Below are 27454 nucleotides of genomic sequence, written 5' to 3' on the forward strand. Positions count from 1 at the left end.
GGTGTATTTGAAAAGACACGGACAAAACCCCAAATGTTTTGTAAAGGCAAACGGGGAAAACTTCACACAGTAAAACTTTTTATAGCTAATCATTGAAAGATAGCAGCTCACCTCCAGGCCCCCTTGCTGCCCAGCAATCCATTTTCCCCCCAGTAGCAACCCTGAACTATTTATTTAGAAGTTAAAATATAATGTGTGGAGGAGGCTGACCAGGACATTTAGTGCAACCCGTGCACTCAGAAGGTAGCAACTGGAGGTTCTTTCCAAACGTGCATTTTTGTAACATATAGACACATTTTCCCATAAGAAACTCCCAGAAAAATTGAAACCACATGTGCAGATGGTCAGGGCGTGCTGTGTAAGTTGCTGTGCAAGCAATTCAGCAGGGCTGCAGCAAAACCAGCTTTCTCAGCTCCTGGGTTCTGGGGCTTGTCTCAACAACAAGAAACCCCCAGTCAACAAGTGGATCCAGCAGGCAAACAATGTTGCAGCAGGCTAACGGTCTCCTCCCCCCACCCTGTTCCCTGGGCTCTCCCAAAGTTACAGACTGTGAGTTTCCTTCCTGATAAACCTCAAGGCTTCCTCACTGATTGGTCTCAGTTTTGGAAAGGACGTGACATCAGCAACTTTGCAGACTTTAGGCTGAGGGGCTGTTGTGGGCTTTGGGCAGTCTCCAGCCTGTTAGGTAAAACGTGCGTGTGTGCGTGTGTGTGTGTGTGTCCCTGTGTGCGTGTGCCTGTTTGACCACAGGTAGTACTCAGATTACCCTGCCTGATCTGTTCTCTGCCATCTGACCAGGAGGGTGCCGCTCAGCCACTCACAGCCCTGGAATTTCCCAGGAGCCGGGGGTGCATGGAATTTGGACTTTCCTGAACAGCTGAAGTGGAGTGTGGAGCTTGACCAGCCCAGGAGAGCACCATGGATGGTGAACCACCAGGCAGAAACGGCAGCAAGCCCCCGGACTTGAGGCTCTTTTTCAACCCATTGATGGGGGGTAAGTTTAGGGGCTGTGTTGTCAGCCTGCTGGGGAGGTCTGTTAATGTGCTTAGGAGAGAAGAGAGACGAGGGTGGGACGATTTCAGTGGCTTCATCTGAAATGTGGCCACGGGGTAGTTACTGGACAGATGTCCATGACTTGCTGGTATCTGCCCTTCACATGGTTGTTCCAGAATGTGTACACCTCTCTCTGCAGAGTCCTGTGGACCATGTCAAGCCACTGATCACAGTTTATTCCCCAGGAGAAATGTCAGCTGCAAAGAGTTATTTTTTGTGGGTCAAATATATCATTGATATTCCATTGGAGGTTTGAAAGTCACTTCTAAATAGGAAGGAACGTCTTCACTGCTAAAACATTTATTAAAAGGTCTTAGGTATGTGGCATTTGGGTGAGGCTGGGTTTATAAATGATGTTCAGAAATTGAGCCCTGATTGATTCACTTTAAAAGGAGCCTTTTTTTTTTTTTTTTAACCTTTGGAGCAGTGTCTTAGAGGTTGATTCTCCCCTGTCTCATGGTGTCTTTGTTAATGCATAGAGTCCTGTACCTCTGGGAAACTGTCATTTCCTGTGAGCACTCAGCAGGTACCTGCTGACTGAAAGGATTCTGGAAAATGGGTCTAGACATTAGAGGACGCTGATTATATGATTATATTCAGCACCCTGGGAGGCTGCCCACAACACTTGCTGGTCAGAGGGACAAAAAGCAGGGACCCTAACATCAGCTAGGACTTGCTACTCTCCTACTGCTTAGGTGTTGAAGGGGAAAACACACACACAAAGAAATACAAAACGTCTTCCCTCTGGCTCATGGAGCAGATGACAGGACTGCTCAGGTTATTTGTTCGTGTATCCACTTTGGCCTCATAAAAGGAGCAGAGTCCTCAACAGCAAGTAGGATTTGGATCTGCCAAGGCAGACCTGGATTAATCAGAGATACTGAGCGTGAACTTGAAGCAGTAGAAAGCAGAGTAGCACCATAAATAACTTTTAAAATGGGTTTGATAAATATATTTTTAAAGCAGCAAACTAATCAACATGGGGAAGAATCAGTAATGTGGTTGACTTCTGCATGATGATTTTACAGCTGAGTTTATTTTCATTTCTACCTGAGAGAGGGGCACTAGCCACTTTTTACTGTTCAGGGTTTCTAAAGGTCCTAATCCAGGAATTCCCTGGCAATTCAGTGATTAGGACTCCATGCTTCCACTGCAGGGGGCATAGGTTCGATCCCTGGTCGGGGAACTAAGATCCTGCATGCTGTGCTGCTGTGGCCAAAAATATAAATAAATAAAGGTCCTGATCCAACCCTGGTTGGGGCTGGCTGGGTGGGTGTGGGCGGGCAGGCACTGTCACAGCTGGACTGCAGTGTCTTAAGGAGTCTAATGAGAATGCTGGAGAGATGAAATCTGAAAATGAAGCTTCAGAAGCTAGGTAGACAAGTTTAGCCTTCATGAGGCAGGGAACTGGGAGCCATTGATGGTTCTGGAGTGGAAGCTTGGCCATAATAAAGACTATAAGTAAGTTAATGTGGTAGCCATAGTCAGGATAGATTGTGGAGAATTTATGAGAAATTATTGTACTAATCCGCTGCTTCTCAAACTCGTATACATCAGTATCACCTGGATGAATTGTTAAAATGCTGATGGCTGGGCTCCACCACCTCAGATACTAGGTCTGGGGTGGGGCCTGGAAATCTGTATAACAAGCTCCTGGGTAATGCTGATGGTGCTGTTTGGGGACAATACCTTGAGAACCACTGCGTGAAGCTGATATCTGGATCAAGCTTCAGAAATGACAGAGAAAGGGAAAATATGGCTTGTATTTTCAGAGGAAAGAGAAATCAAGCTCTGTTGCTTGATTAGCTCAGCTGGTAAATAATCCACCCGCCATGCAGGAGACCCCAGTTCGATTCCTGGGAAGAATCCCCTGGAGAAGGGATAGGCTACCCACTGTAATATTCTTGGGCTTTCCTAGTGGCTCACATAGTAAAGAATCTGCCTGCAAAGCAGGAGACCTGGGTTCGATTCCCAGATTGGGAAGATCCTGTGGAGGAGGGCACGGCAACCTGCTCCAGTATTCTGGCCTGGAGAATCCCATGGTCAGAGGAGCCTGGAGGGCCACAGTTCATGAGCTTGCAAAGGGTAGGACACGACAGAGTGACTAAGCAGAGCACAAAGGAGAGAAGGCAGCCAGAACTGCAACGTTTTCAAAGCCTAGGGTAATGTCAGCTCAGAGGGCTGGATGAGAGAGAAGGGGAGCTGGCTTGGGGATCAGAGTGAGATAGGGAGGAGAAGGACTTGTGTTTGAACGTGAATGTGCCAATGGCTGTGCCCAGGGCTCAGCATGAAGGTGCGGGACAGAGGCTGGGCAATGAATTCAGGCTGGGAATCAGGCCTCAGGCTGTTCTGCAGAGGGGCTGGGCTGAAATCCTGGAGAAGGAGACATTGTCTGATGGCTGAGAGCCAAGGATGGAGCCCTGGGACAGCCTTCCATTTGAGGACGGAGAACCAGTAAATTGGATAGAGAGGCAGGAAGAGACTCAGATGTTGTCATTTCACAGGGACTAAAGGAAGAGAAGTTTCCCAAGAAGTGGAAGTCACTAGGGTGGGCGCCAGGACCCCTCTGCTTGCCCAACTCCTCCTTCTGTACATCTGACCCACAGACTACTGCCTCTTCGAAGCCACTGCTCTCACAAAGCCCTCCCAGACTTTCTCCCAGCCTTTACCTAAGTAGAGGCTCTCTCTCCCTACTGTGCATCAGCCCTGCCCCTTGAGCAGAATTTCACTGATAGCTGGATTGCATTTATTTATGCTTTGGAAGCCTTGACCTTGGTGAAGTGTGGAATGTGAAACACTCAGAATGTTGTTTCCAGGCCTTGATGAGAAACTCAACTCAGGTGAAGCGAATCCCCTGGCACTGGACCAGGGCAAGAAGTCAGTGGGGTGTGGTTGCCCTTGGGGAGCTTTGCTGCTCCCACCTGCACTGGCAGGCTTTTCTTGGCTGCTACCTCTGGAGGAAGGGAGGAAAGGCTACACAGATGGCAACAAAATATTTATAGAGATGGAATTCTTGACCCTTCTGCCCCAGGAGTGGGAACAGAACGTCTTTCTTTTCCCCTGAAAATACCTTGTTGTTGATCACATTGTGTCCCTCCCCAAAACATAAGCTAAAGTCCTAACCCCCTGGACCTCAGGTTGTGACCTGGTTAGAAATAGAGTCATCGCAGGTGTAATCAGTTAAGGCACAGTCACAGTCGAGTAGGAGGGCCCGCACCCCATGACTGGTCCCTGGAAGAAGAGCAGAGGAGGCAGAGAGGGATGAAGCCTGTGATGGCAGAGGCAGAGGTTGTAAAGATGCATCTGATGAGCCAAGAAAGCAAAGACGGACACCCAACACCAGAGGCTAGAAGAGGCGAGGAAGGAGTTATTCTCTTAGGGTAGATTTTTAGCTGTTGGGCCACCTCAACAGGGGCCGTTTTTCTGGGGGAAACTTGCCTCAGACAGGATGGGTTGAGGGGGTGAGGTCTCTATGGAGGAGGCCCCTGGAGAGAGAGACGCAGACAGGAGAGGCAGGGTGATGGAACTGGGAGAAAGATTTGCAGTAGACAGGACTGATGTGCCCAAGAGTTGCCTTGTTGGGCCTTTGTCTCTTTGTGACTGTGAGCCTCTGTTTCTTTGTCCTGTTTTGATTTGTCCTGCCATCTAACCAAGGTCCACAGTCACTGTAAACACAACACCCAGATCCTCTCCAGTGTTGGTACTCACCACTGAGCCTACTGAAGGCATGTGCTCCCACTGTCTCTGAGCGACGCAGCCCTTCTTCCCCTCCTTGCCCTTGCAAAATGCTTCCCAGGAGGAACAGTGGATACTACTCCCAGCATTCACTGCAGGCTTTCAGAGCTTCATGAATAATAGCTCTTTTCAGAATGTACTAATTAGTACATTTTCAATCTCTTCTGAATAATGGAAATTTAAAAAATCATTCCAGAAATGGCAATAAAGATGAAATGGCAGCTTTGCTAATGTGCTGCAGGGTTTGATGGAGACTCAATTTGAAAGAAAGGTAAGTTGAATAGCACTAATTGGAGGACTTGGGGCGTTGTTTCATGAGGAGAGCTCCTTGCCTCATGTCAGCCACGAGCTGCGCTAGTGAATCTGTGGCATTGCCAGTGACCCCATTTGGCATCTATTTCTTGGCAGTAAAACCAACAGTTCTTAGCTGATAAGGGACTGGGGGAAAATTCTTAATATATATCGAGCACTTGACTAATGTGTTGTATAGATATAATAGCCCTTGAGTTTCCAGGGGTCAGTGGAAAAGGGAATGTGACTTTGATTTTCCCTCCATCCATAGCCGCCTCCTGTGAGCAGCATCCGTGTTCTGGCAGGAATAGTGCCCTTTCCTGCTTATTCTACTCTTTTCCAGTTGTCAGCAGGAAGGCGGGCAAAGCTGCTCATGTGTTGAGCTTGTAGCTCATTGCCTGCTTGTGATGTGGCCTCTGGAAACATCTCCTGGATATCTCATCAGTGTTTTTAAGAGCTAAAGAGAGTGTTAGACCAATCCATGTTTCAAATTATAGCATTTGCTAAATGAACTATGCATAAAGTCCATGCTCTCAATGCTAGAAAAATGTCAACCTTTCACAATTTTAACTCTCTAGATAACCAAGTGTTGAGAGACCAGCTGAGGCTCAAGTCTTTGTATATGTTCGAGATGACCTATACAAGAACCTAAGGTTTTCTTCTGGCCTGGAGTACTGGCATGCTCTGGTAGATTCACCTAATCCTAGTCTGAAAGGACTTTAACTTAGGAAGGGAATCTCATGTACTGCTGCTGGTAGTATAGCGTGGTGCAGCTGCTTTGGAAAGTAGTCTGGCAGTTTCTCAAAAGGCTAAACACTGGGTTACCACATTATATAGCAATTCCATTCCTGGGTGTCTGTCCAAGAGAATTGGAAACATATATCCACTCAAAAATTGGTACATGAAGGTTTAGAGCAGAATTATTAGTAACAGCCAAGAAGTGGAAGCAACACAAATGTCTATGAGCTTTTTGGTCTATCTATCTATACAAATATTATTTGGCCATAAAAAAGGATGAAGTGCTGATACATACTCCAGTGTGGATGGACCTTGAAACATTATGCTTGGTGAAAGAAGCCAGTCACAAAGGACCACAGGTTGCATGATTCCATTTGTGTGAAAAGTCCAAAAAAACCCCAAATCCATAGAGACAGAAAGTAGATCAGTGGTTGCGAGGGGTTGGGGGAAGTGACTGCTGATGGGCAAGGGGTTTCTTTTTGGGATATTGGAAATGTTCTAAAATTGTGATGATAGATGTACAACTCTGAAATCTACTGAAAACCACTGAATTGTGTATTTGAAAGGGGTATATGTGAGTGATAAATCATCAAAGCTGGACAATACCCTGTGCTTCTTGAAGACACAGATAGTCTCCACTTTGTAAATATTGGGTTGGCCAGAAAGTTCATTTGGTTTTTTTGTGATGTATGGAAAAACCAGAACAAATTTTATGGCCAACCCAATAATACTATGTGCTAATGCATGTGTACAAAACCCCAAGTAGTCTTTTTTTTATGTACTTTTTTTTTCTTTTTTTATGTACTTCTTCAAGTACATAATTCTTTATTTACCCTAAGTAAAAGGAGTCATGCTTCCGTGATGAATGCAAACAAGTAAAGCCCATTTTGGTCTACTCTTGATAAGATAATTGCATCACTTTCATGAAATCTAAACAGAGTTACAGTTTAGGACCCAAATTACCTGTCTGGCTGTCAACTCTGATTATCTGAGGTAATTTTAAGAAAGGTTGAGGAGTGTGGCAGTGATATTTCTTAGCAGCTGAGAACTTGGAAGGAAAAAAATTGGCGTAATCCTCAGAAACGTGGTGATCCAACTGATTTTTGAGATCTTTCTCAGCTTGTGGCTCTTCTCACTCAACAGTTTGTATGGATGGTATTTTGCCTTTAAACCAACAGGGTAGAATGAGTTATCCTTTTAATTCTAATTGGGGGATCAGTCTTTCCGTATCTGCTGTCTGCACTGTAGATGCCAAGCCCTGGAAGCAGTAGTGTTTCTCCTGAGAGCATTAGGACCCTCCGAGAATGGTGCAAGGACTCTAATTTTCTACTGAGCACGAGTTTTTGGAAGTTAGGAAAAGTCATTTCCCTGAAGGTACCTTGGGCACAATGATGAGCCCAGAAGGGAAGCCTTGGATGCATGGTGTGGAGGCAGGTTCATTCAGCTTGCTCTTCTCTATTAAGAGCCTCATCAATCCATCTGGAAGAATGGTAATGTGCTCACTGGGACAGATTTTCCAGGACACTGATAGCTCCAGGTGGCAGGCCCATGTCAGCCAACACATGTTAAGTCCAAAGTGTTCTAGCCTCCTCCTCGATGGGCTGGTGCTGGCCAGGCTTTAGTAACTGCCTTGCTTCTCCAGGTCTTCGGACTTTTAGGAGATACAGTTCATTCACAAAGCGTGACTGATATCAGACCATCCTGCCTTGTTGGTGTGTAGTGCTGCCTCATGTTCTGACTTCCTGCCTTTGTTCTAGAAGCTAGATGCAGCTGGAGATGAGAAAAATTCAGGTCTATGCCAAATTCAGGGCACATCCAGTCAACGAGAAAGAGGGGGAAGCATTTAGTGTGTTGAGGTGCATTTTACAGACTTCTTTCCTAAGAAAGTGTATTCTTTGCATATAGTTAGAGAATACATTTGCTAATTTTTTTAAAGATTTTTTTTTTCCTGATGTGGACCATTTTTAAAGTCTTTATTGAATTTGTTTATAGTATTGCTTCTGTTTTTCATGTTTTGGTTTTTTGGCCACGAGACATGGGGGATGTTAGCTCCTCGACCAGGGACCGAACCTGTACCCCATGCATGGGAAAGTGAAGTCATAACCACTGGACCACCAGGGAGGTCCCTGCTATTTTAAATAGCAGTGACTGTGGGGTATAATCAATACCCTCTAGTGTTAGGGCGGGATAATAATAGTAGCTAGTAGAAGTTGAGCCATAGTTTAAGTATATCCCTGTCCTGACTTTACAGAGAAGGGGACTGAAGCTAGGTTCTGCTCCACAGAACTAGGTTCAGCTCAGAAGAAGTCAAGTGGGTCTGAATGCACAGATTTCTCTTAATCACACTGGCACACTGCCTTTGTGGGGAAATCACATCCCTCTTGCAAGGTCCGACTGAAGTCTGATTTGTGCTTGATATTGGGACAGGAGGTAATCTACAAATAGATAGGGTTTTGTTTAGATTTGATTCCAAGCCTAATGGCGTATGTAATGACATGATTACTACTATTAGTATATGGCACTGTTTGCTGAGGTGCCAGAGTTTGTATTTCATGCAGGAAACTAGGCTGGCAAACACAGTTTAATGCACTAATGCTGCTAATTAGTGAAGCTCTCATTTAACTAAATGGATCATTTGCCTTTGAAACCAGTGTGTAAATCGAAGTACAGTAATCTGTCATCCCAGTCCACCTCTTTGTCTTCAGTTTGAAAGCAGACTATAGTTTTCTTTAGCTAGCTAGACATTTCAAATAAGCTGTGTTCAAGAAACATCCATAGAGGGGAGAAATGCTAAAGTCCTGATGAAAGGGGTTGGTTGCTTGACTCCAATGTTCCCCTCCAGTAAGACCAGTTAGGCTCTTATTGATGGGCAAGGATGAGCCTCTGGGTCTAAAGGGCAATAGCAGGATGTAACTAACCTCTTCCTCCCTTTCCATACAGATTCTGTATCTGATTGGTCTCCTGTGCATGAAGCAGCCATTCATGGACGTCTGCTGTCTTTGAGGAGCCTCATCAACCAGGTAGGTAATTTTTTGGGGAAAAAATGATGAATATTAGGCAAGTTCTACTGCTCACCACACTGAGGAAAAGAAGTCATAGTCTGATCTTAGGATGTAAATTTCCTGTTTAGCAGAATGAGATGAATGCTGTCCTTCTTTGTTTGGAGGCTGGCATAATACTAGAGTTTAGTACAATTTTATGCACAAAGTAGATTCTGTAGACTCTATTGAATGAATACTGGGCAAATTAGTGCATTCAAGTTCCTGTCACTTTATTCCATAGACTGTATCCTGAAAAATTATCACGTAAAGCAGTGGTTTTCAATTGGGGCAGTTTTGCCCCAGATGGAGACATTTGACATTGGCTGGAGACATTTTGGTTGTCATAGCTGGGAGCAGGAGGGGGAATGGGGTTGGGGTAGTGGTGATGTTGGCATCTAGTAGGTGGCGACCAAGGAAGTTAAACTTCTGACACTGCACAGGATGACTCTCCACATTCAACAGTTATCCAGCCCCCAGTATCAGTAGTGCTGAGGTTGAAGACCCTTCACATAAAATAAATGCTTGAAAACATCTTTTAAAATATGTCATCTTAAAATATCAAAGAAATGTTCAATTCTATTGAATCTCCAGTGGAAATGGCTCTGCCAGTTTGATATTAGTTTCTCTGCTCCTTTGATGGGATACTTAAGTACACATTAATAGGAATTTTGGTGGTTTGAAATTATTGGGAACTTAAGCAAAGGTGCTTTTAAAAAAGTAGTTTCAATCACCACTCAAAATTCCAATAAAATTTTTGTTCATAATGTTTGTCCTGTGAAGAGACAATATAGACCTTTTAAGTTAGGAGCTCTTGGCCCTTTCATGGACCCCTTTGATAGTCTGGCAAAATCTAAGGACCCCTTCTCAGACTAATGTCTTAAATGCATAAAATACAATATAGAGGAACTCTATTAAACAAATGTGTAATATTGTACTATATGAACTTCTTTATTAACACATTCAGTAAGAAGATTTAGTGGCGATTCTAATTATTACCATACTTTCTAAGTAGGATGAATGTATTTTGAGCTACTTTAGATATCTGCAATAATCAATGCAATTAAAAATATCTGTGATTCTTCTCAGTGATGTCCTGTTACTATTGTGGTTTGTGGTCTAGATTCACAATTGAAGGACATGATAAATTTCAGGTGTTAATTCTGGAAATATTAATAAATGTGCTTTGAAAAATTCTAATTTCACAGACCTATCTAGACTAAGAAATCCTATAAGAAGACAATTTTTAAAGATAAATTTCAGACTACTCTAAGTCACTATCTTAAGCTGTTTTTAGTAGCAGCAGCCTCTTAGAAATAGAAATATAGATAGTAGCACATAACTCTAGCTAAATGAAGTTAAGCTATTTCTCAGGTAAACTGAAACACTTGCCTTAATTTGATAGGATAAAAAATGATCGTCGTAGCTTTTATATATAACTTACTAAATTGGACTGATATTCATTTATATTCAGTATTTATATGTTTATTGAATCATGTCTGGAATCATGTCTTTATCTAAGCACTTTTGCACTATGTAAGCAAGTTATTTTCTTGGAACCCCAGTTCCTACCTTCAAAAAATAAGTTCCAGTGTGTGTGTGTCTGTGTGCGCTGAGTCTCTCAGTTGTGTCCAACTTGTGACCCCATGGACTGTAGCCTGCCAGGCTCCCCTGTCCATGGAAGTTTGCAGGCAAGAATACTGGAGTGCACTCCTGTTTCCTTCTCCAGGAGATCTTCCTGACCCAGAGATCGAAGCCAGGTCTCTTGCATCTCTTGCATCGGCATGTGGACTCTTTACCACTATGCCACCTGAGAAGCTCCTGAGCATTCCAGTACCTACCTCCAGACTAATACCTCCAGTATTAGTCAGGTCTTGCTGTGTAAGAAAAAAGCCCAAACTCAGTAGCAAAATACAATAAACATTTCTTGCCAATAAGATTTTGGATCAGCTGATCTGCACTGATCTTGGCTTCAAGCTGTGGGTTGGGTACAGCTCTCCCGCAGTCATCTCCCATCCTTGTTTGACCAGTGGCTACCTGAGGAATTTTCTCCCTGTGGCAGAAGCCTGTAGCATAGCAGGGCAAGCCCAACCATGAGCGAAAACTTCTAATCTGCTTATGGTACATCTGCTAACATCCCACTGGTCAGAGCAAGTCAGATGGCCAAGTCCAAAGTCAAGGATCAAGGAAGTACATTTTGTCAACTATGAGGTCATGACAAGGGTGTGACTATATTACACTGTTACAGGAGAGTGAAGAATTGAGACCCAAAATTCAGTCTTTTATGTTACCTTATATATGAGTTTGAGAGAATTAACTGAGGTGACATTATGTACCTGCTCTAGTTACTCTTCACAGATGAAGGGTACCTATTTTCTTATTACAATCTGCACAGTGCTTCAGATAATCAAAGACTACTAAAAAAAAAACTGCTGCTAAACTAAACAAACATACTTTAGTAAGGGATATAAGACCAAACATGCAAATGTCTATAACAAAGAGAAAAGGAAATTATAAAAAGTAATTCTCACTTGGTCCAAGAAGGGAGAAACTGAATCTGTAACTAATTATTCTTTACCATGACTTCACATTAAAATAATGTGAGATTTAAAAAGAAAACAGCAACTGGGCTTCACTCTAGATATTCTGATTTAGCCTAGGCCAAGCTTCATGCATTGGTAGTTTTTAAGCTCCTGTAGAATCACTATGTTGAGGAATTTTTTTTAAAAGGCCATTTTGCCAGTGGAGAAAGAGGGAGGAAGGCATTTGATATGAAAGAGAAAGAGTATGTGGAAAGGAACAAAAACATTGATAGGTTGGGTTTCATTAAAGTTAGGGACTTGTTCATCAAAGGCAGCATTTTAAAAGCAATAAGGCAAGCCATACATGAGAAAATATTTAAGATATCTATCTATCTATCTATCTATCTATTTATGACTAAGAACTCTTATTCCTAGCCTAAAATCAATACACAAAAGACTGACAACAGAAAAATGAGCAAGAAACTTGGACTGGCAATTTTAAAAAAGATATCCAAGTGTTCAATAAATATATCCAATTGTGCTTATTAGTAAAATTAGTAAATGTGTAATTCAAATTACAAAAAATTATGTTACTCACTCCTCCCACTAGAAGGGTTAAATTTGGAAAGAGATAATACAAAGTATTGGCAAGAATGTGGAGCAACTGAAACTCTCATACATTGCTGGTGGGAGTGTAAATTTGTACAGACCAATTTGGGAAATATTAAGGAATATCTACTAAAGCTACAAATATCTATACCCTACAACCAAACACTTTCATTTCTAGGTTTATATGCAACAGATATGTATACATGAGTTCATCAAAAAACATGTATGGGTATATTCATAGAAGCCTTATTCCTAACAGCAAAAAAAAAAAAAAAAAACTTTGAAAATAACCTAAGTGAAAATGAAAGTGTTAGTTGCTCAGTTGTGACTGACTCTTTGCAACACCATGGTCTGTAGCCTGCACCAATGAAAATATATGAATGAATGAGTTTGAAAACCAGATGTTAAGTCAGAGTAGCTGAGCACACATACAAAAATACATACTTCATGGTTCAATTAATAAAACATTCAAAACCAAGGAAAACTATCATGCTAGAAGCCACTATGCTGAATGCCTTTGTGGATGTAATTTGGGTAGGATATATGTGGGTTTCTGGTAATGTTTTTTTTCCTTTACCTGTATAGTGGTTATATAGTTAGATTGCCTTTGTGATAATTCACTGAAGTTTACACTGAGGATTTATGAACCTTTCTTTGTATCTGTTGCACTTCAATAGTAATTTATTTTTTAAAAAGCAAAGCAATTTGTTAGGCAGCATAAAGCAATTAAGGCAACCTTGGATACTCTGTGACCTTAATTTAATGGTTCATATTAGCATCCCTTTGGGCTGGGGTTGCATGGGAAATCTTAAAAATACCAGTGCCTGAATTCAGCCACCTTTGGTTGTATTGCAGTTGCTCTGGGATGCAGCTTGAGTATCAGGACTTTTTATTTTTTGAAGTTCCCCTGAAGATTGAATGCACAGCCCTATAAACCTTCCCAATAAAGTTCCACTGCACACACAGATTGAGGACTGACTTTTTTGTTTCTTGAATAAAAACTCTTTATGCTGCTCCATGCAGTCTTTAAAGGGTTAAGTCACTATCAGGGTGGATACTAGGAAAGATCCTGGGCATTTTGAAATATCAGACCTTTGGGATGTAGCAGGCTTCCCTGATAGCTCGTTTGGTAAAAAATCTGTGTGCAATGCAGGAGACCCCAATTCCATTCCTGGGTCAGGAAGATCTGCTGAAGAAGGGATAGGCTACCCACTCCAGTATTCTTGAGCTTCCCTTGTGGCTCAGCTGGTAAAGAATCTGCCTGTAGTGCGGGAGACCTGAGTTTGATCCCTGGGTTAGGATGATCCCCTGGAGAAGAGAAAGGCTACCCACTCCAGTATTTTGGCCTGGAGAATTCCATGGACTGTTTAGTCCATGGGGTCACAAAGAGTTGGACATGACTGAGCAATTTTGGGTTTCCCTGATAGCTCAGTTGGTAAAGAGTCCACTTGCAATGCAGGAGACCACAGTTTGATTCCTGGGTTGGGAAGATCTGCTGGAGAAGGGATATACTACCCACTCCAGTATTCTTGGGCTTCCCTTGTGGCTCAGCTGGTAAAGATGTAGCAACTCATTCAAGGCTCAGGGATAAAGAATAAAAAGAAACCTCAAATATCAACTGCCTAGAAATTACTGAGTGCTAAACACTTTGCATACATCATTTTTAAAGTATTCATAACCAACCTGGTAGGGTAGGTGAAATTGTCCCCATTTTACAGATGGAAGTGGAGGCTTTGAGAGAAAAGTAGCTGGCCCAAGGTCACACTGCTAATTAGGTGATGGTGCCCGCATTTGAACTCGGTAATCATTCTGCTATCCTCTCTCTGAGATTTCAGTCCTGGGTTTGAAATGAAGATAGTGGTACCATTCAGAGAATCAGGTCTGGCAGAAAAGGAGCTCTTTTCAGGAGAGTTTGGTTGACAAAGGCTAAATTTATGTCATGAGCTGGGTCTCTGGGTGATTATGTCTTTGCAGGGAATTAGGAACATGTACTGGGGCTGGGGATTTAGATTTGAAAGCAATATGTAATATATAGAGGGTATTGAGAGAAAAGAAAAGGATTTGGGGGCAAATCCTTGAGGAAATGCCTGCATTAGGAGATGTAAGGAGGAGAAGAACAGAGTTAGTGAAAGAGACAGAAAAAAAAGGCAGTCAGAGACTGGAGATAATTTCTGTTTTAGAAGTCTGTTTTAGAAGCCAAGGCACAAGTTCCATGGGGTCAGGATGAATATATTGCAAATTCAGAGGTGGAAGGAGGTGGGGAACAGAGCAAGGCATACTGGATTCTGAAAGTCACTGGTGGTCTTTAAAAGCGGTATCAGCAGGATTCTGTTGGTAGAAAATGAGAGAAGGTATAAAAGTAGAGATAATGAGGATAGACTATTTTTGGAAAAAAAGGGGGGCCAGTAAAGGGATGAAGAGCCTTGAATGGATACTTCTCAGAGGGTCAGGACTGAGGGCTGGGAGGACTTTGAAAGCAAAAAGAAAGTGTACCTGAAGAGGAGAGAGCAGGGGAATGCATGAGATGAGAAGGTAGATGAAGGAAAGTCATGGGGGTGGTGGGAGGACCGGGTGAGGTCATGGGCTATTGGACTGAGCTCATAAATTTTTCCCACAGAGAAAGGAGCAATGGGAGGAAAGAAGACTGGAGAAATATAAAGAGATGTTAGAGGTGGAGAGGAGGGTAATGTAGAAAGCTCTCACATCAAATGGCTTTGACCTCCTTGGTAAAGTAGGGAGGAAGTGATGTGTTTGGATGAATGTGAGTGAGAGGGAGGTTTGTGATCTTCCTTTCTTCTCAGTGTAGAGAAGGAAGTGGTAACTGTGGACAGGATAAATGATAAAGCCTAACCTTCTTGTGGTCGGTTGGTTGTCTGAGTAGGCATATGATTTGGAGCTGAGACAGAAAGTTGCCAGGTACTAAGCACTATGTCACCCATGGGTGCCCTGATATTGCACAGCCCCATGGAATCATCAGAACTTCTGACTATACGCTGAGATTAGGGGACAGACAGTTGATGATAGAAGAATTAAAGGTCAGCTATTCGATCCGTTTTTTTCTAACTGAGAACCCACTGCAGACTGGACTCTCTCTGAAGTAATGGGTTAAAAATTACCTTAAATGGTATATGATTCAGACTTGACAGTATTTCAGACAAACTGCCTCAGTTCATTTAAAGTCAAAATTGCATATCTGTGATGAACTGTAAATACAGTCCTCAGTTTGCACAGGGAAGCTTAATTTAAAGGAACTTCTTTGTAATGTGAATATGTAATGAGTGGCGAACATTTTTGGAATGTAAATAATTTCTTTTTTGCTTTTTCATTTACCTGGATTTATGTATAAGCACCTAAATGAATTTGAAATGGCAGTAGTGGCTATAGGAGTATATTTGTAATAGAGGAACTCTTTAATAAAGAATTCCTTTAAAGAATAGTCTTCTTTCATCTCATGATCTGTAGCACAGAGAAAAATGCAGTTAACATTTTGCTGTGAATTTCTGGTGTATTCTTACCAGTGTGTGGGGAAGAGGCTGGATAAACAGAGAATGCTGAGAGTGGGAAAAGAATGGATTTGAGAACAGATCTTTGAGAGGAATGCCTCTAATAAAATAATGACAGTAATGAAACAGAAGATGCTACACTGTGAAGTCCATGGGAAGTGCTTGTGAAGGGAATAAATGCTACAATTCAAATTTTTCTCAAGTCAAGGGATCAGGGAGCATTTGTTTAATACAGATGGGATTTGAGGTTGTGAAGGGAGGGAAGATACAGCCCTGTCCCTCCCTGCAAACAGCAGAGCTAGTATGGCAAAGTGCTGAAATGGATTTTCAAGTTTCTTGTTTACAAGCAGATTATTTTGAGTGTCTCAGAACCCCTTCCTAGACCCACCTTAAAAAAAAAAATCTCTGGATCTGAGATCCTGTGAACTCAAGTATGTGTCCAGAATGATGGGATATATCAAAATGCATGACTTGCCTGTCAGAGGGTAACAGCCCAAAGGACAGCATGACTGGGGGGCTGAAAAAAAGGCCCACAAAAGTAGAAGAATGTGTGTTAGGGATGATGGTGAGTGAGATAATCTAATGGAATAATTTTAGGCAAATTTATTGCAGAAAAGTTTATTTATTTTGGGCTTCCCTAGTGGCTCAGATGGTAAAGAATCTGCCTGTAATGCAGGGGACCTGGCTTCGATCCCTGGGTTGGGAAGATTCCCTTGGAGAAGAGCATGGAAATTGACTCCAGTATTCTTGCCCAGGGAATCCCTTGGACAGAGGAGCCTGTTGGATTACAGTCCATAGGGTCACACAGAGTCCGACTTGACGGCAACGACTTAGTTAGTTTAAAAGTTCATTTGGGTTTTTCTGGGAAGAAAAGGTATAATACTGAGTTGACCAAAAAGTTCGATCCCGGGGTCAGGAAGATCCTCTGGAGAAGGAAATGGCAACCCACTCCAGTACTCTTGCCTGGAGAATTCCGTGGACAGAGGAGCCTGTTGGGCCACAGTCCATAGGCTCACAAAGAGTCAGACACGACTGAGTGACTGAGCACATAGGTGAGCCAGGTGAACTTTTGAAAGAATGTGGATTCATGGCTGAGCCCTACAGAACTGTTCCAGTGCACTCCTCACTCTGCCCATTTCCCTCCCCCAGGGGTGGCCGGTGAACCTCATCACGGCAGATCGTGTGTCTCCGCTGCATGAAGCCTGTCTTGGAGGTCATCCCTCCTGTGCAAGAATATTATTGAGGCATGGAGCTCAGGTAAGTACAACTCAAACCACATCTTCGATGCCACTACTAAAAAATGACTATTTCTATCCCTTCTAAATACTTTCCAGCATTTTTTATTAGCCTGATTTGAAATATGAAGAGGGTTTTTTCCCCCCAAAGTATTATGTCCATCAAGCTTATTTACTTTAGCAGTAGATGAAATACTGCATTTTTAGCTAGAAAGTCATGATCTGAGCCTGTATAATTTTCTTTAGCTGTCACTACTAATAAATAGCTGTTACATTTCTGCCTTCATTCCTGTGGCTGGAAGGTAGTGACATTGTAGAAGACATACAACATTTGGCTTCATAAGACCTGAATAATGGTCCCAGACCATCTCTACCATTTACTAACATTGGAAATTTGGACAAGCTACTTAGCCTGTGAGCTTTAGAGTATATATATGAAAAATAATGGGGGAAATAGCAAAAAAGTTATGTAGCATATTTTGTGGAATTGGGAGGATTGAGAGGGGTGAGGCATGTGGTTATTTGGAGAATGGGAATCAGGGTGACATAATAAGATTACAGAGAAGGAAGTTACACAGTCATTGAATTTGAAAGTAGAGACCAGTACTTCTTCCATTAACTAAGTCCCCTCTTGCTCAAAAGTGATGGGAAAATCTGATCAGAAGATTCTATATAGATTGCTCACCTTTTCTCAACCAGTCTGTACTGAGCATTTATTATGTGTCTAACTCTAAATAAAGATTTTCAGGAACTTCTAAACTAAATGAGGAGACAACCAGAGAAACAGGTAAATGGCTGAATGTGGCACTGAATGCTTCAACAGATAAACCCTGAACTCTCAGTAGCCTCATAGAATGAAACTTTATTTCTTGTTCAACTCAGAGTCCTATGTGGGTGTTGCTGGTTGGGTGGCTGTTTTCCAAGGGTGATTCAAGGACACAGGCTCCTTTCATCCTGTTGCTCCTCTGCCTTCAACAAGTGGCTCCCACGTGTGCTCTGTTCCAGATGGCTGGAAGAGGAGAAGGCATGGAGGATTGTGAGTGGAGACTTTTAAAAGGCCAGTCTTGGCAGCGACATATGTCACTTTTACTCACATCCCATTGGCCAGAGTTCAGGCCATGTCTAACTGCCAGGAACGTGGGAAAGTGTATGGCTGTGTGCCCAGGAGAGAGGGAATGAGTTTGGTGAATGCATAATATCTCAGCCACAGCAGGCAATTACAATACACTGTTTTTATCCATCAGTTTCTGCTGTGTAACAAACTGCCTGACTTAATGACTTCAGACAGTAGCCATTTCTCACAGTTCCTTGTGTTGTCTGGACAGCTCTTCTGGTCTGGCCTGCTTTGGCTAGCCTCAGCTGGGCTCACGGAGGCATTTGGGGTTAGCCAATAGGTGGGCTGCAGCAGACTGCTTCATGGTGACCCTGGCTGGGGCCGCTGGGAGGTCTGGGGAGAAATAAAATCTCCTTCTGGTCTCTCATCCTTTAGCAGGCGGCCTGGGCCTGTTCACATGGTCGCAGGGATTCCGAGAGCAGTGAAAAGGGTGAGCTCTCTGCTTGCATCACACTTGGTAACTGTCCCATTGACCAAAAAGTGATTCATGTGGGCAAGCCCAGATTCCAGGATTGAAACAATAGTCTCTGTCTTGTGATGAGAGGAGTCGCAGAGCCACATTACAAAGGAGTGTGCATCCTGGGCACAGAGTCTGTGGCCGTTTTTTTGCTACCACATGCTACAAGATATAATAAGTATTAATAGTAAGAAGATTATTGGGAACATGTACAAATGTTCCTAACCTGTTTATTTCTGATGGAGAGAGGGAGTGAAAAGATGCTTCCTGCAGGAAGTGACATCACAGTTGAAATCTAGAGGACCTGTTGGAGTTACTCAGCTCATTGGCGGGTTGGGGAAAATGATGAACTTCCTACCCACTGGGAAAAAGAAACGCAAAAGCCTTGAAGTGAAAGTGGGGGCATTTTGTGTGATTTCAGATCATCCCTTATAGCAGCAGGGTAGAGCAGGGGACAGGGGTCAGAACAAAACAAGCTTGCTGTCCATGCCAGGAAATTGGACTTTGTCCTGAGGGCAGCCGAGAGCCATGATAAGTATATCCTCAGGTTTGTATTTTGGTTAAGAAAACTTACCCCGAACTTGGGAACAGAGCCAGGACTAAGCAGAGGCAAAAGAGGAGCCTGAGGGTGCAAACGTGAGAGATCCTGGAAGTGAGTGTCTGCTTCAGGTTTGCACCCGTGGCATCTGAAATTAAAACAAAAGAATATGTTCACAATTTTAAGAGGTTACTCTAACTGCTGTGTGGAAATTGGATTGGTGTGGGGTGGGTCTAGGATAGAGTGTTTAAAATAAGGTGATTAGTTTGCGACCTGTTCAACTTTTCCTAATTAGTGTCCACGTTCATGTTCCTGGGGGAGGGCATGGAGGAGACAAAATATTCAGAAACATTCTTGGGGCCTGACATCCCATACTTCATTCGGTTTTTCACAACAGCTTTGTGGCAATTGTTCTTTTTTGTCTCCATTTTGTAGCTGTGGCATTTAAGGCTCTGATAAGTGAAAAAACAGCTTGAAAATGGTAGAGCTTACGTTAGAATCCAGGGTACTTCATTGCCTGCCTTCATCCTGGAGTTTTCCCTTACAGGTGAATAGTGTCACCATAGACTGGCACACTCCCTTGTTTAACGCTTGTGTCAGCGGCAGCCATGAGTGTGTGAATTTGCTTCTGCAATATGGAGCCAGTCCCCACCCGGTGAATGACCTGGCGTCCCCCATCCATGAAGCTGCTAAGAGAGGTAAATCTGTTGAGAATTGAAGTTTTCCACCCACTCTTTCAAGGGACATCTTACGAGTGCAGAGGGAAATGGAGGTATACAAAGCCCTTGTTCTCTGTGTGGGATCCTGGGCTCCACACAGAACTACAATGGCATAACAAGATAAATGCCAAGGAAGAATGATTCTGCTTTCACCCAACATAGTGGGCCACAAAGGGCCCCACTCATGTTGGATTTGGCACCATCTCCTAAGCCTCTCCAGTGCCCACCACTCTTATGGGATGGTGGGCAGTTCTTCCCAGGGCCTGCTTTTGGTGAGGTTCTAAGTCTCCTTCCCTGTCCCATGGCCCACTGTGCTCTCTCCTTCAGGTCTACCTTGTCCCTCTTCCATACCTCTTCCCAACTCTCACTTCGATTTCTGAACTCAGATTACAAAGCCACAAACAACTAAAAAAGGTGGATGGTTGCTGGTTGCCTACTGTGGCTAGTAAACTCACATGGAGTTCCACCCAGAGCTCCAGATGGCATCTTATGAAACACCCTGTTAACTAGTGACGGTGTTGAAGATCATTTGCTATTCTAAGTAAAGAACATAGCTTTTGGTCCCTAGTTAAGTCATTGGAAATTTTCAACACACAGAATATGGGCAAGGTGGTGATTCCCTAGCTGTGAGAATTAGTGCTCTAACTGTTTTCTCCCACTTTGGGCTGCAGGCCACGTGGCGTGCATCGAGTCTCTTGCAGCTCACGGGGGCAACATTGACCAAAACATCCAACACCTGGGCACACCATTATATATGGCTTGTGAAAACCTGCAGGTGGCCTGTGCCAAGAAACTTCTGGAGTCAGGTAAAACCAAAAGCACAACAGAACAAGGAGAATAAATGAAAAGTACATTCAAGGTATTTGAAAGCTCTTTCTGTTGTAGCAGAGGAAAAATTGTGGGCAATGGAGTTGGACGAGATCAGAGTTCATCTTGACTGTGTTCCCCGGGGGAATTATTTGAAACTGTTTCAATTTGAGTTCTACTTGTAATAAGAATCATGCTGACCATGGTGTCCCTCCTCCCAGGAATGTCCTCAGTGATTGTTAGTTTCTCCTCCCTTTCCCGTGCCTCCCTTCCTCTGGCCATTGATGTTACTAGTCCCAGCATAACTCCCACAGCTGCTGGGATAGGGCTGGCCTTTGAATTTTAGGCCACCTTCAGCAGTTGTCTTTGATTTGGAAATAAACTTGCCTCAGTTTTAGTCCATTGTAGATGTATTTTTGAAAAGGCCCAAGTCCCACTATTCTTTTTCACCTTCCTGCTGTTGTCCAACCCCTTCAACACTTGGAATACCCCTTTTTCACATTTTAAGTTATTTGAGTCTTGGTTATCTTTAAAAATCAGATAATCTTTCCCTCTGCTGAAGGTTTATTGTTCTCATTGCTTTCTCAATTGGCAGCCATTACCATGAACGAGGAGGAGGTTGGTTTTCTCTCTCTCTCTCCTCTCATCTTAGATGGATTTTAAGCTCCTAAGTCAAGAAAGGGTCAGTTTGGCATCCCTCCAAAAGCTAAGAACAATACAAGAACAATTCAGTTAACATTTGTTGACTGGATGTAGATTCCCATTTTTCTAGAGAGACAGCAGCTCATGCAAAGCTGTATGTCCCCACGCGTCCCAGTGGGAGCCAGTGTCTAGGCTGGGCTAAGGCTCTGTTGAGAGTGTAGGGATAGAATTGGGTGGGGATGGTCCTAGGAATCCACTTGACCCCCGAAGAGGGTGACTTTGCCACCTGCCCTGTGATCTTAGGATTGGCCACCCTAGCCTAGGCAATGTCATCATGATTGGTTGCTCTTCACAGACCAGTTCACATGGTCTCAAGTCTCCAGTTTAAACTTCATCAGAGTTTCTGGGCGTGTGAGTATGGCAAATTGCCATAGATGAGATTTTGCCATCTAGCGTCACTTCTGGTCTGTGCCACCTAATATTTGGGCTCTAGTAATAATGAATGTGCAGCTTTCACACTGCCAGTGTTTTTCCTAAATCTATCAGCTACAGCTATGTATGATGCGCAAAGGTGAGGTTTTTCAACCTCATGGCTCATGTCATACCTTTAGTCATATTGTCAAGTGGCCTTTTCCCCATATTATTAAATGGAATCAAGTCATGTCCTGATGACTTGGAGAACTCCCGTGCCCACTGTGGAGGCACAGCACTTTTAGAAGGGGGTGCTTGCACTCTGCTCCTTGACTGACTTTGTTGTTCTCCTGACTTTAGGAGTGAATGTGAACCAGGGCCGGGGGCTGGACTCCCCTCTTCATGCAGTGGCCAGGGCATCCAATGGCGAGCTGGCCAGCCTGCTCCTGGACTTTGGAGCAGACACCCAGGCCAGGAATGCTGAAGGCAAACGACCCTTGGAACTGGTGCCTCCAGAGAGCCCCCTGAGGCAGCTCTTGGAGATAGAAGGTGCTTCTCCTTTACCTGAATCTAAGCCTTAATTTGTAGAGACTCCCATGGGCTCTAGCAGGAGGCAGGTACTTAACCAAGTTCTGGCTTTGCATCCTATTAAACAGATCATGCCCTCACTTCCCCAAATGTGGGGAGCTGAGATAATTTAGTATGCAAGGTACAGTACTGGCTGCATAATAAACAACCATCCTGCTGTTTGACATGTTGGAGAGAGGCTGGTTTGGATGATCTAACATTCAGGGGTATGCCAGCTCTCAAAGAATTAAGATATTGTTTTTAAATGTTAAAAATTAAGACATGCTTAATTTTTAAAAATTTATTTATTGAAATATATTTGGTTTACAGTGTTATTTCTGCTGCACAGCTAAGTGACTCAGTTATACATATATATTTGTTCCTTTTCATATTGTTTTCCCTTATGATTTATCACAGGATACTGAGTATAGTTCCCTGTGCTGTACAGTAGGACCTTGTTGTTTATCCATCCTATATATAATAGTTAGCACCTGCTAACCCTAAACTCCCATTCCAGCCCTCTCCCAACCTCCTTCCCCTTGACAAACACAAGTCTGTTCTCTATGTCTGTGAGTCTGTTTCTGTTTTGTAGTAAAGTTCATTTGTGTCTTATTTTAGATTCCATGTATAAGTGATGTCATATGGTATTTGTAAGCCATGCTTTAGAGTGATGTGGCAGAAGCCTCTCTGAGGTTATACAAGCCCCAGTATGTCCTAATGCGAATTACTGGGCATTAGGTTTCTGGGATAGTGGGTAGGAATGCAACTCATGGAGAATTACACAGTATCGCTTTCATGATCCATGGCAATCTGAAGACATTTACTGTTATAACTAAATCAACACTGAGCCCATACACCTTCATAAATAAAAACTGACACTTCTGACCCAAAAAACTAAACACTGGGGTTGAGCAGTGTGCAAGAAGGTGGAGGCACTTCCCTGGGTTGGAGGTAGGCTGGGAGTGAGGAGCAGAGACCCTTCAGATTGCAATCTTTTTTTGTGTGTGGATACAAATTTTATTATTTAGTTTTTACTTTATTTTAAAAATTAATTTTTATTGGAGTATAGTTGCTAAAAATGTTGTGTTAGAGTCTTAATTGTCCCAGGAGGTGGAGAGCAGCCAGCTGAGGACCTATTTATCTGACTATAGACTTCTTTGAGTCTTAGAGGTTGTGGAAGTTTGAAGCAGGCTTCCCAACCAGGAGGATTCTGATGTTATGTCATCTGGTTATTTTCTCCCCACATTGCTGAGAATTAGGGTTCTGGGCAGAATTGTTAAGTGGCCCCTGAATCCTTCTTCCTCCTACACCCATCACCCCAGGGTACTTGGGGGCCATAGCCTGCCTTGGGCCCCCCCAATGCAAACAAGGAACAAACCAATAGAAAACCCTTTGTGTGAAGCAGTGGGGTAACCCCCGGGCAGTTGTGCCCACGTTTTAATGATTTCTTGGTTTTAAAAAATTATATCTAGACAGGGCAGATTTCTACAGCAGGCACAGATGGCACAATGCGTGGGCCTGCTGTTTTTTTAGGGGTCCGCAGAAATGTTTTAATTTCTTTTAAAATCAGAAGGAAAAAAATGACTATAACTCAACCTGGATTATATTCATCTTTATACAGACACAGTTGTAAAATTACCAGCTGTAAAATATCTTTTTTTTCAATTGAGAAATAGATCCACAAAGGTATAAGTGCCTCAGGCCCCCCTAAAGTCATTAAATCATATATGTAGACACACACACATTTGAAAGAAGTTCAAGAATATGACCACCCCCTCCCTCGCCAAAGCAGCTAAAGCAGTGTTTATTCCTGACACACAACGACAACTAATAGAGACTGTCTCACCCCAGAACCACAGTAGCCACTTTGAATGCACTTTGGTCTTAAAGCATCATGAGTGTTGATGCAAGAAAAAAAAGGACTGGAGCCCCAAAGTAATATGCCCATCAATAAATATAGAAGTAGCTGATTCCATTATGGAGTGAAGCAATGCCCCCTGAATATTTGCAGGTGCCAACAAGTGGCTACAAAGCACTAGTGAGCTTTCAGCTCTATTTATATGGAATGAAGGCTCTAGTTATACAGTATCCCACTTGTAAATAGCAGATATTCAGTTTCCATCGGTAGTTACACTGAGTTCCCTCCAATGGCCTGCTTTGCCTAAGTCTCTATCAGGCTTACTCTGATGTCTTGCTCTCTATACTTGTTTATCAGTACCTCCTGTACTTGTCCCTGACATTGTATCTAGCACATGTGATTAGTCATGTCCTTCAATGTGCTTTAGTGGGATGAGGTTAAGTTCAGTTTCCCCACACTATGCTTTTTGCAGTTTGTTAATAAGTGCTTTGAGTACACCAGGAAATCCTTCATTAATATATGCCTCGAGTACACTGAACATAGTCTGGAAGGTGCCCTAAATTCCAACAGGGACCTTCTGCATGTGTGGTGAGGGCCTCATTGAAAATATTTTCTTTCTTTCTTTCCTTGTATATGTGCCTCGTTCTACCTCTCCCTGTTTTCCATCAACCCCGTTTATCCTGTAGCTTGCAGTAATGCTCTAGGAAATTGAAGTCTAATCCAGCCTTTGTACCCTGCCCGACACACTGAATTGAATCTTGGAGACAAAGTTTTGGCTCAAGTAGGAAAGAACAGTTTTATTGCTTTGCCAGGCAAAGGGGGCCACAGTGGGCTACTGCCCTCAAAACTGTGTTCCCACCTAGAGGGAGCAGTGAGGAGTTTTACAGGAATGGTTCAAAGAGGGCGTGGTCAGCTCGTGGACATTCTTCTGATTGGTTGGTGGTGAGGTAAGTGGAAGTCAGCATCATTAGCCTTCTGGTGCCAACAGGTCTGGGGTCTAGTGCTTGTGGGCAGCACTCACTTAACTTCTCCCACCTGGTGGGGGTTTCCGTATCTGTAAAACTGCTCAAATGTATGTTCTGTGTATCCCTGGAGGGGGGACCAGGATCCTGCCCAAGGCTGCACTATTGTTCCTCCCTTGTCTCAGGATCCCCTCCTTCCCTAACTAGCATCTGTTTGAACCTGCTCCTTGGAACTCAGGGAAGGTCTTAGAAGCCTAATGAAGCCTATTTCCTGTAATCAAGAAATGGGGACACAGAAAGGCTTTTATAAAAGCTCAGGAGTCCCACAGGGTCCTGCTTGGTATCAAATTCACAGGCCACTGTACCCTTTGAATTAAATTCTCAATCCTGACCACACAATACAATGACCTGGGGTGCATACCTGTACAAAACCCAGATGCTCAGCCCATCTGATGATGGTTGCTGAAGCAACATCTCCGGGGTGGGGCCCAACATCCTCCCAGCTCCGCCAAGTCTGGCGTGAGGGCTACTGCTTTATGGGATTCTTGAGGGTATGCATACATGCTTAGTGGTGAAGTCATGTCCCACTCTGTGCGACCCCATGGACTGTAGCCAGTCAGGCTCCTCTGTCCATGGGATTCTCCAGGCAAGAACACTGGAGTGGGTTGCCATGTCCTCCTCCAGGGGATCTTCCCAACCCAGGGATCAAACCCAGGTCTCCTGCATTGCAGGCGGATTCTTTACCATCTGAGCCAGCAGGAAAGCCCTGAAAGTGGAAGTGTTAGTTGCTTCATGTCTGACTCTTTGCAACCCCATAGACTGTAGCCCGCCAGGCTCCTCTGTCCATGGAATTCTCCAAAGCAAGAATACTGGAGTGGGTTGCCATTCCCTTCTCCAGGAGATCTTCCCTACCCAGGGATCGAACTCACGTCTCCTGCATTGCAGGCAGATTCTTTACCATTGTGCCACCAGGGAAGCCCCTCTTTAGGGTATACAGCTTTGCTTTTAAAAATCTTTTTAATAATCAAAAGAGAACTTCTGTTACAATTTAGTGCAGGAGTTGGGGCTGAAACAATTTCCCACCCTTTTACCCTATGATAGGGTTTCTCAAGCTCAGCACTGTTTACATTTTGGGCCAGTTTGGGGCAGTCCTGTCCTGCACAGTGGACATGTTTAGCAGCATCCCTGTCGTCCACCCTCTAGGTGCTAATAGCCCACCCCTCAAGTTGTGACAAGCAAAAGTGTCTCCAGACAGTACCAGGGGTCCCTAGGGAGCAAAATACACCCCTCCTACCCCCTGCCCTGTTGAGAATTGCTATCTTCAGATGTCAACTCTTGGCTAGATCTGTGCAAATTTGTACTAGTTAATTTTCCACCATGAGCTGAAGCACTGGGATGGCCCTAAATGCAGAATATAAAACAAACATGAGTTCAGATCACACTTGGGTTTCACAGATAGCTCCTTATATCTGAATGTCTTAAAATTGCTAAATTATAAAATTAGAGTGTTTGCATCCAGAAATATGGACTTTTTTTTAAAAGTAAAGACAAGAAAACCATTAAACATGGGTTTTCTTGTCATTGCTGGGGATTTCATAGCTTTGTAATTTCAAAATTAGCTTCCATAAGCCTCCACTGGTGAGACCGAGCTTTAAATTTCTTTGTTTTAAGTCAAAACCTAATAGCCTGATTTCAGTTAGATACCAGAAAAGAGAGACCATGGCCTTAAAATACCTCTTATTAAACCCAGAGCATGGTCTTAAGCAGTACCATATTATTTCTTGATAATAGTGTTAAATCTTTTATGCTTTTAGCGAAGGAAAGGAAAAGTCTTGGATCAATGAAGCCCATGTGTGACTTGTCTTATCATCTTTCTCCAGGGCCCTCTTCTTTGATGCAGTTATGCCGCCTTAGAATTCGGAAGTGCTTTGGGATCCAGCAGCATCATAAGATCTCTGAACTCAACCTCCCTGAGGAGCTGAAACGGTTTCTCCTCCACAATTAAATGTGTCAAGAGAATAGCGACACAGACAACAGACAAATGTTATTGAGTGTTGAGACCACTGGGATTTTCAAGTAAAGTCGAGTTTAGCTAAGTTTATAGAGTTTATAGAGTTTATAGGGTTTATAGAGTTTATAGAGTTTATAGAGTTTATAGAGTTTAGCTAAGTTTTTGCTTTTTTCATTGAGATTTTTATCTGTAGCTTTGTACTAGGTTCTTTTGTGCTGTTGGTTGGAGGGTATGAAAAATTTTCTCCCCTGCCTGGAAGAGGGTGGCTAAGATATCCATGGTGTTAAATATCTTACCTTGCCAAGCACTGAGCTGTAAACCCTTTATGCTTTGTCTAATTTAGTCCCCAGAGCAACCCCACCAGCTAGGCACAGTTCCTCCCCTCTTCCCTAGGTGATACCCTAAGACTTGGGGAGGTCAGTTTGTTTAGTTACCCACAGTGAGGCTAGGCAGCCAGATTCAAGTGTAGGTTTTCTGATGCTAACCTGGGGACTTGTGAGGGAGGCAGAATTTTCCAATATCGCTATCCTGGCTCTGTCTCCACTTCGTGGGGAAAAAAGATTAAAGAAGTGTGACATTTCTGTGACTATGTCTGACTTTATTTACTTTTTTTTTTTTTTAAAAAAACCTTCCTTGTTCTTATT

The 27454-nt window shown here is 43.2% G+C and overlaps 1 protein-coding gene across 2 annotated transcripts; it reads left to right on the forward strand.

Annotated features, from left to right (window-relative positions):
• Window positions 1–610: 610 nt before the first annotated feature.
• ASB9 (ankyrin repeat and SOCS box containing 9) lies at window positions 611–27242 on the forward strand. 2 transcript variants are annotated; one of them, XM_040266598.1, is made up of 9 exons: window positions 611–685; window positions 799–994; window positions 8758–8837; window positions 16639–16746; window positions 19381–19531; window positions 20224–20358; window positions 21773–21961; window positions 26680–26885; window positions 26949–27242. In XM_040266598.1, the coding sequence occupies exons 2-8, from the start codon at window positions 919–921 to the stop codon at window positions 26802–26804; spliced, it is 864 nt and encodes a 287-aa protein (XP_040122532.1). In that variant the 5' UTR covers window positions 611–685; window positions 799–918; the 3' UTR covers window positions 26805–26885; window positions 26949–27242. The 2 variants fall into 2 exon arrangements, with proteins under 2 accessions (XP_040122532.1, XP_040122533.1); XM_040266599.1 differs by lacking the exon at window positions 611–685 and having other exon boundaries at window positions 692–994.
• The last annotated feature ends 212 nt before the right edge of the window (window positions 27243–27454 follow it).

Source organism: Oryx dammah, unplaced genomic scaffold, assembly GCF_014754425.2.
Source record: "Oryx dammah isolate SB20612 unplaced genomic scaffold, SCBI_Odam_1.1 HiC_scaffold_23, whole genome shotgun sequence".
NCBI classification, from domain to species: Eukaryota; Metazoa; Chordata; class Mammalia; order Artiodactyla; family Bovidae; genus Oryx; species Oryx dammah.

Excerpts from the sequence above, each read along its gene's own strand:
- ASB9 (XM_040266598.1), top strand. The coding sequence starts at position 919 with ATGGATGGTGAACCACCAGGCAGAAACGGCAGCAAGCCCCCGGACTTG. Across the intron at positions 19,532-20,223 it reads CCATGAAGCTGCTAAGAGAG|GCCACGTGGCGTGCATCGAG; the intron begins GTAAATCTGTTG and ends TTTGGGCTGCAG. Across the intron at positions 21,962-26,679 it reads GCAGCTCTTGGAGATAGAAG|GGCCCTCTTCTTTGATGCAG; the intron begins GTGCTTCTCCTT and ends ATCTTTCTCCAG.